The sequence below is a fragment of the Echinops telfairi genome, unplaced genomic scaffold (assembly GCF_000313985.2).
Source record: "Echinops telfairi isolate 266 unplaced genomic scaffold, ASM31398v2 ScPeMD7_7420;HRSCAF=8458, whole genome shotgun sequence".
Classification (NCBI taxonomy): Eukaryota; Metazoa; Chordata; class Mammalia; order Afrosoricida; family Tenrecidae; genus Echinops; species Echinops telfairi.
This window is the reverse complement of record NW_022111320.1, coordinates 51,365,366-51,374,167: the sequence shown is the minus strand read 5'-3', so window position 1 is coordinate 51,374,167 and position 8,802 is coordinate 51,365,366. Positions and strand designations below refer to the sequence as shown.

General features: G+C 52.8%; 1 protein-coding gene across 1 annotated transcript in view; it reads right to left on the bottom strand.

Annotated features, from left to right (window-relative positions):
- Positions 1 to 610: 610 nt before the first annotated feature.
- The window catches only part of RBM5 (RNA binding motif protein 5), a 23,172-nt gene continuing 14,980 nt past the window's right edge, over positions 611 to 8,802 (bottom strand). Inside the window, 12 exon segments of the mRNA XM_045297714.1 lie at positions 611 to 942; positions 1,657 to 1,786; positions 1,876 to 1,973; positions 2,525 to 2,599; positions 2,757 to 2,936; positions 3,346 to 3,417; positions 3,500 to 3,649; positions 3,919 to 4,080; positions 7,162 to 7,253; positions 7,465 to 7,549; positions 7,947 to 8,032; positions 8,664 to 8,751. Of these exon segments, the coding sequence (XP_045153649.1) occupies positions 817 to 942; positions 1,657 to 1,786; positions 1,876 to 1,973; positions 2,525 to 2,599; positions 2,757 to 2,936; positions 3,346 to 3,417; positions 3,500 to 3,649; positions 3,919 to 4,080; positions 7,162 to 7,253; positions 7,465 to 7,549; positions 7,947 to 8,032; positions 8,664 to 8,751 (1,344 nt within the window). The 3' untranslated portion in view covers positions 611 to 816.

Genomic DNA, 8,802 nt, shown 5'->3' with positions numbered 1-8,802 from the left:
TGTTCAGTCATGATGGTTGGTTTCCATAAAGTTTTAAAAATACTTTAACACATCCCTGAACTTTGCAAACCTGTGCTGCGTCTACCTGCTTCCCCAGCTCGTCCAGTCTTGTCTGATTGTGGAAGCCAAGCAGGGCAGGCCTGGAGCACACGGATAGGAGACCACCTGGGAGTACCAGATGCTGTTGGGTTGAAAAAACAAAACCACCCGAGCATGGATGGCGGGGGCAAGGAAACAGTACCAACAGGAATGGGTTCATCACTGCTGGCTGACTCAGCGGTGCGTGTGTCGCCCACCCACTCCCCAAGAAGAACAAGACACACTATCATTTTCAAGGTATTTCTTCTGCAAAGGAGCCAGATTTGGCAACTAGACTGAAAATCTTCCAAAATTCTGTACAAATGTGCAATATACAAATATACACAAGGCTTTTGCCAAGAAAAAGAAAGCACAACAAAACTGACAGAGGCGGCTTTGGTGTCGCGAACCACCCCAGGCATCTGGGCACCCGCGGCACCCGAGGGCTGCACGTGTAAATCACGGTACATGACACTATGTACACGGACAGATGTGAGAGGGCCACGCGCCCTCCCCACCCACCCCTCCCCGCCCCACCCCGGCGTCCAGCTCCCCAGTCTCTGGCAGGAAAGAAGGCCACGCACCAGACAGCCCATATTTGGGGGCTCCTTTAAGGGGAGAGGGGAGAACCCCACGGGATAAAGTGGTTCAGCCTAAGAAGTGTTAGGAGCACAGGTGCCCGCACGGAGCCAGCATTGAGGATCAAGGCCTGCATGGCGGGTGCCGGGCCGGCGGGACTCACTCCATCTCAGTGAAGCGGGCAAACATGGCTTTCCGGACGGCGTCCTTGTACGAGTCGGCCCCTGACAAGCCATATGCGCTGCCTTTGGCTCCGAGGCCAGCTCCTTTCAGCCGCACTTGAGCCTGAGGGGAGGGAACATGGTCAGTCGCTGGCAGAGAGGGTGCACAGTGCTAACTCCCCCACCTCTTCAAGCCCACGCTTTACAGAGCACACCCACCCCTGGGAGAAAGGCATGTCATGAAGACAAGGACCACTACTTGGCAGACCTGGAGCAGCTTTAGGGACAAGGAGCAAAACGAGAGACAGGAAGGGAGACAGGATGATGGAGCCACAAATGCTTCTCTGTGGTCGGCAAGCACCCGCGCCTGGTTAGGACCCCCCCCACTGATGACGTGGTAGCTGTAGGCAGAGACCAGAGCACATGCTGGGTCATACTGGCATCAGCAGAACTTGCACTGGGGCCCACATGACATCTGTGAGAGCCTGACCCAAGTGGCGTTTCCAGCACAGACTGGAGACCCCTTGGGCCGCTCTCCTGGGGTTATGTCTTCACCCAGTTCTAATGGCCCGAAGGGACTCAATCGTGGAAGAGAACGCTTCCAATTTTAGTTCATTCTGTACATAACCCAAATCACTCTCAAAGCCGAGTCACGGAACTTTTTTATCCAAAAATATGTTTTTGGAGATCAGAAAAACCAGGGGCACCCAAATGCCATCTTAAAGGCAGGTGGAGTGAACTAGGGTGTGGGGGCCCAGGCTTCTCCCATTCGGTGGTCGCAGGGCCTGTGGAACGAGTCTGCCACCCCAGCATCAATGCAGGGCAGCCCAGCGCTTACCTCGATGGGAGCGGTGATCCCCTGACACTTCCTCCCCAGCCCCGAGCCTTCCCGCCAGCCCATGGCCTGCAGCATCTTGTTGCCAATGTTACTGTGGTCAATGCCGTCTTTGGTGGGCTGCTCGTAGTTCCTGCCGGCACACACACACAGTGAGTGACACGCGGTGAGGCACAGCCAGCGTGTGCTCGGCTAACAAACGGGGGTGTAGGCAGCACCTACACGGAGCCAGCATCCGACTGCTTCTTGCGCTTCGGCTCGGGGGGTTCTGGAATGCCGTACTTCTCCCGTCTCTCGGCAGCTCGGTCTCTGTACTTCATCTGTGTGGGGAAACAGACACTGCTGGAGCGCCTCGGGCTCCAACCCCAACAGTCCAGGGCGACCCTGCTGTTTTGGTTTGCCTGCTCTGGGATCCCCTTTCTGTTCTACCTGAGCAGTCCATGCCCTGTGCTCCCCAGGCAGCAGTCACAGCTCCGCCGCCGGGTTTGTAAAGTGAGCTGTGTTCAGAACCTGGGCCACAACTCCCTCTTGGACAAGCCGATTTACGTCATTAGCCACCACTTGTCAAGGTCGTCCTCACCCAGTCCCTGGGGCCCTGGGCAGTCAGTCAGCCAGGATCCGGAGGGGAGGGGAGAGCTGCCCATTCCTCTTAGCATTCCCACAGGCCCACCTCCAGGGACAGGCCATATGTCTTACACACCCCTGTGAAGGGAAAGGGACTTGGGGCTCTCTGAGTACAAACAGCCTGGGGTACAGTGCACAATGACCCCCACTGGCTCGGAGGCAAATTGTTAGCAAATCCCTTTGTCCCCACCGCTCCTGGGTCCTGGAGCTAAAGGCTGCAAATAACAGGCAGCATGTCCGCACTCACCTCTCTCTCCCTCAGCTCCAAGGCCTCCAGCTCCTGCTCACTCAGCCGGGCCCTCCTGTACATGTCCATGTTTTGCTGCAGAGTATTTTAGACGGTGAGAAATGGCACACCAATACCAGCCCCACTATCTAACGGACTCCAAGAGCCAAAGCCCACACCGAGACACCGAGGCGTGAGAACCAGAGACCAGGGTGTGTGTAAAGTGGCCACTGGGGTGGGGCTGTGAGGGCACCTTGTGCAGGCCCGAGAGCTGCTGGTGCCTGAGCAGGGCGTCCCGGTTGGGGAACTGGCGTCGGCACAGGAGGCAGGCCATCTTCTTCCAGTCGGCCAGCTTCTCCTCCTCACTTTCAAGCCTCTCCACCAGCTCCTCCTCGTTGTCACTGTCACCACTGTATGCTGCAACCAGGCCCCTCTGGAGACGACAGGGCAGACAGCAGTGGCTCAACCAGGGCCTCATGGGCGACTGCTGCCAAAGCACCGACCAAAAACGGAACCCCGACACAGCAGATCACAACAGTGCCCCGCCCAGACCAGTGTCTACCCGGGAAAAGGAGGTTTTTCTTAATGTTCTCTATCCGGATCATTAAAAGGCCCCATTTAGAGGTGCAATGACACTCAATGAACTGCGCTTAGGGATCCAGGCCACGTCAACCGCTCCGCTTCACCTGCTCTCACGCACAGCAAGCAGAGCCCTGAACACAGGTCCCGTGAGCCGAAGGCGCGGTGAACGCCCCACAGGGGTGATCCGCCATCTGCACAGGGCTCTCACTCCGTTCAGACTCACAGGGAGAATGTCACCAAGACTGAGGGGCCGTGCTTACTTTGAGGGGGTTCTCCTCCTCTCCATTGCGCACCAGTTCGGGAATGAGCTGCTGCCTTTCTGCTAAGGCTCCCTGGGGGACAGAGAAGAAGCCGTGAGCCGCAAGTGCTGCTGGGGCTCTCGCTGGGGAAGACGGTCGTTCCCGCCACCGTCACCTTCTTCTCAAAGAGCGCGAAGCCAGCGTCTGCTGCAGCCGATTCTCTCCTCTCCTCTTCCCTCAAGGAGTTGACGGGTTGAAAACTATTTTTAAAGTTTTCTTTCTGCTTGTTTAAACTCTTAGCCCAGCGTTCCATGTCTTTAGCGATCTAACGTCAAACAACAATGACATCACCAGAAACAGCTTCAGTGGGGGAGATTTAGAGAACAACCCCCATGCCGGGTTTCTCTCAACCAGACACATGTAACAACCCCCGCACTTCTACCCACAAATACTTTCACGGGACAGCCTCACAGGTACAGACAGTTACCCTCACGCACGGAGGGCTCAGAGTGTCAGAGTCCGACCAAGCTGGCTGTAAACGGGCCCAACGGGAAACTCCTGGGGACGTGGGTCCAAAGCAGACCACGCTCTGACCTGCTGGGCTGTTTTGCTCTTGGGTTTCTCCTTCTTCTCCTTCCCCTCTTTTGCAGGCGGCAGGCCTGTCTGCTGGTGGGCGCTGGACTCGGCAGCTGGCATGTAGGTCTCCTTCTCGCCGTCCCAGTAGAGGTACTGCTGCGTTAATGCGTTGTAGTAGTACTGGGGGGAGACCAACTCATGAAGGCTTTGTGCACCGTGAGATATTAACTTAAAGACATAGCTCCTCAACAGAGTATGTGGTTTCACAGACACCATGTTGTGAAGCAGTTGATGTTCACAGCTAGAGAGAGCCAGCCAACCGGTGTTACAGGAGAATAGGGCTTCTTCTCGAGAGTCCAGTTTCCATGAGGCTACAGGCCCCCAGAAAGCAGTGCGCCTCACTCCTTCCCATTGAGAGACGCAAACCAGGCGGGCAGGCCAGGCGCATCACTCAAGATCCTCCTGTCCTACCCTTGGGACCCCCAGGAAACCAGACCCCCGGCTGTCAGCAGCAGCCTGGGGGCTGAGGAGGAGCTTGATCTACAGGCAGGGGAAGAGCTGCAAAGGAAAACAGGGAGCACCCAGGGGCTTCTTTATGCTGACCATTCATTCTATTTGCTCATCAAGAAGCCAGGAGAGAGGGGCTGTCTCTAGGTCCCTTCCAGATGGTGGTATGGGGGAACAAACAGGCCGTGCACCCCCTATGGCTGCCAATAAGAACTGTCTTTGCAACTGTCTGCGTTACGGCCTGGTTTGCTGGGCAGGTCACCCAGAGCTTGAGGTTTGGTTCGCTCAGAAACCTCACGCTATCAGCAGAGACCTGGCAGCTATAAATTCCAAGTTCCTGTTAAAAGTGCCTATTTTGTCTTTCTATATATACAGTTCCTCATAAATAGTTACTGTTTACAGAGTGCCACAGTTGCTTTTCCTCCACTAAAAATAAAACAGCCCTCAAAAGAGCTGCTAAATTCTACCCTTAAGAATCTGAGGCTCCGATGACCAGCTATCAGAAAGAACAGTATCTGGGGTATTAAAAGTGTGTCTTCAAACAAGCAGCCACCTAAGTGAGCCTCAACCAAGTCCACGTGGGAGAAGCACACCAGCCCGTGTGATCCAAGGATTGCAAATAATAAAATCCAAATACAGAGGAGGGAATGGTATCAGAGCTTAAATTTTGGACATCCAGTTTGCAGAAGGCCATTGATGACAGTGGAAGCCCTAAATCCACTTGCAGGGTCTCTTTGGTGAATCCCCTCTGACCACAGTCCAGGGAGGTAAAGAGCCTATCAGACTGAGAGCATTGTAAAAACGATTATGGCAGATGGAGTTTGGTTAAAATGTTAATACTCGATCTCCCATTTGATTCATTTAAAAGTTGTCTCAATTTTTAATGTTTTCTGCTTTCTGATTGAGGTTCTTCTCTGCTAAATCATGTCACTGTTGGTTTTTGTTGGTTACATTTTGTATGGCTTTCTGCCTATGAAGTCCAGGATAGGTAAATTATACAGTAACTGGATTAATAATATCCTAGGGGCATAAAAGAGGTTGTTGGAGGGAAATGGGAGCTAACAGAAATGAGTACAGGACTGTGCAATTCCTAAAAGGACTGAACAATTAAACTGTATGAGACACAAAGGATATGCCAACAAAACTATTAAAAAATAAAGAATTTGAGACTTTAAAGAAATACATCATTTATGTGAAGTAACTGCTAGAGCTAAAGCTGACCCACAGTCCCACCATCTTCAACTCTATTTACCTACAAACTTTTTGAAGCCCATCATACAGAAGAACACACTACGTAAGACCCAGACCCGGAAGGCCCCTAGCGGGTGATTCTCTATACAGAAGTGTCCAGAACAGGCAAATCCATAAAGATAGGAAGCAGATTAGTAGCTGTCAGGGGATAGGGGAAGGGGAGACAGGAGGCGTGCCTGTTTAATTAGATCGTGGTGGTGCTGGTCGAGTCCTGTGATCAGATTAAAAGGGACTGACTTGGTGGGAGCACACCATCAATAGATGTGTAATTGACACAGGCTATTTGTCCACTGTACACGCTACAAATAGATCAATAAGATGGTGGAGCACACTCTCAAAAAACCCCTCAAACCCACACTCACTGCCCCCAGTGGAACCCGTAGGACAGGAGTAGAAAAGCCATCTTTCTCCCTTGTAGTGGCAGTGGTTTCAGATTGCAGATGGTCACCCAGCATGGAACCACCAAGACCATATAGGGGCCCAAATCAAGAAAACATCTTAGAACCCAACAACTTGAGGAAACGAGTCATTGACGGGGCTTTGGGGCTCAGGACCATGGCTGGGAGGTGGGTGGGGTGTCATGGTTAATTGACGTAACAGTCTACAAAGTGTTCTACATCCTACTTTGGTGAGGAGCAACTGGGATCTTAAAAGCTCAGGAGCGGCCATATAAGGTATAAATATTGGTTTCTTCCCGTCTGCAGGAAAGAGTGAAAAAACCTGAAGATGCATGTGAAGAGCTAGCCCCATGGACTAAGGGACCACCTGGACACCAGTTTCCATGACCCAGAGACCAAAAGAACTAGCTGTGCCCGACCAGCTGCTCCAAAAGGGACCACTCATACAGACCGTAACTCAACTCAACATCTAAAACCAGACAAGGCCAGGCTTACTGGCAGAATAGACTGTCGCTGCCCCCCGCACCCCTCCTGCTGGGCTCAGGTCGAGTTTTCAGTCTGTCAGAGGGAAAGTCGGGGGACACCAAGGGAGGCAGCAGAAGGGTCAGTGAAGGAAACAGGGGACACAGGGAGGGAGTGGGCAAAGGCGTTCCACTGTGGGAACTGCAATCAAGGGCGCCAGACAGCTGGACGCCCTGGCTCCTCCCTCTGCAACCATCACCCGGTTCACAACAAAGGAGAGAACTGTACACTCGGAAATTATGATTCTGTTACGCAAACACAAACTAAAAAAATACCTGAGAAAAACCACAAATTAAACACTTCTGGGCAGGGTTTTTACACATAGGTTAGTAGTCACCTATGGATTTCCTAAGTAGGCTGGGTGGTGGTCACAGGAGTGAGCACGTACGTAGACATTAACACAAAAGGCCCCCTGGCGGTGCTGAAGGGTCACAACTCACCTGCACTCGAGAGGACAACTTCCAGGGGGAAGCGCTGGGCTAAGAGTCTTTTGTGGGGCACCTGAATCTCATGTGTGCTAAGTGGACGGTGTGGAATTCGTTAGACAGTGCAGGTGCAAACGAGGAGGAAAGCCATGCATTACCTGTGAGTTAGGGTCATAGTAGAGTCCTGTTGTGGGGTCATAGTAATAGCCGGAAGACTCATCATACTGGTAAGTGGACGTGTCAGGCACTGCTACAAGACATAATTTACCACACAGTCAAGGCAGGCAAGTCATGGCCTTACTTCACCCTAACCACTGAGGTGCAGCAGGCCTTAGCGCTCCTTCTAGGTCTGCGTCCCCAAGCGACCCTCTGGCACCCAACAAGGGGAAAGGAATGCACATTATACAAATCCAACAACTAGAACCTTACAAGTGTCCACAGCCCCACGAGATTCGGCTTACCATATTTGGTACCAGGAATGACACCAGTGGGGGGAGCGGCTGGTGCCTGTGTACTTGTGCTAGTGCTAGGCTGTGCCTCCTCAGTCTGGAAAGAACGGCAGCTTCAGTAACATTCAACGGTAAGGCCTTGAGAATGCTAAGTCACGGCACGCATCCAGGAGGAGGGGCTCCCTTGCCACAAACACACTGCAGCCCCATCCAGAGCAACCACCCCAAGAAAAACACAGCTTTCTTCTTCAGGGTCAAGTCAGAGCACACAGAGGGCAGAGAGCAGCACGCACATGCGTGCTTAGAGTTCACACATACACGCAATCACACTATCATACTCTCTTAGCTATCTAATACTGCCAGGCACAGAGCAGGGTGGAAGGTGTGCACTCCTCAACACTGGCTTAGCGGGCAAGGAGGAAAATACCTGCACAATAAAGCAAGAGACCCGCCCCCAACAATAACCAGTTCTGTATGTAGGACGAGAGGATTACCGGAGAGCTGGGTGGATTGGAGGTTTGATTATACAGCTGGGGACTCTGGGACACAACAGCTGCAGAGGTCGTTGTCACTGCTGTGCCTGACAATGAAACACTGGGATTAGGGACAAAGAGCCGCAGGGCACTGACCTCCTAGGTCACCCTCCGCCCCCCCGCCTTAGTCTTGTTTAACCTAACACCTACTAAGTACCACTGCACCGACTACAGTTCTCTTCCCGTCACCCTGCTCCATCGGGGCGGGCAAAGGTAAGGGTTCCGCACCACAGGCAGGTGGGAAGAGACGCAAGAAGCCATATCTGCTTCAGAGTAGAGGAACAATTGAACTATGAGGCATTGTAACATCGGAATAGAAGGTTCTAGAAGCAGAGGCTTCTTTCAGTCCTCCTTCTGATTGACGTCTGGGTACCACACTCCAGGGCCATGCGGTCTCTGGCCTGAACTTGTGGCTCCTAACGCCACAGAAGAGGGGGTCCAGTGGCTGTGAACCCCACAGATGAAAACAGACCACAAAGTGGTGTCCAGGAGATCTGCATCGGCTCCTGGCATTCATGAACAGTCCTGGTCTTCCAATAAAGCCCAGACCCAGGGGGATAAATAGCCTTGTTGCAGAGAAAGGGATGTGTAGCTTTGGGTCTGATTAAAACATCTAGCCATATCTGCTCACCTGCAGCTGCTTAAACCAAAGCTTAGAGGGGAGGGGAGGTTTCCTACCTGATGTGGACGAGGCGTCAGACTCCAGCCCTCCAGCTTGTTGCTGATAAAACTGCTGGTAGTCCTGTGAATACTGAAAGCACGTGCCCTGTTAACGCTGCTCTTCTCCACACCCCAGATAGACGGACACGGACGGACG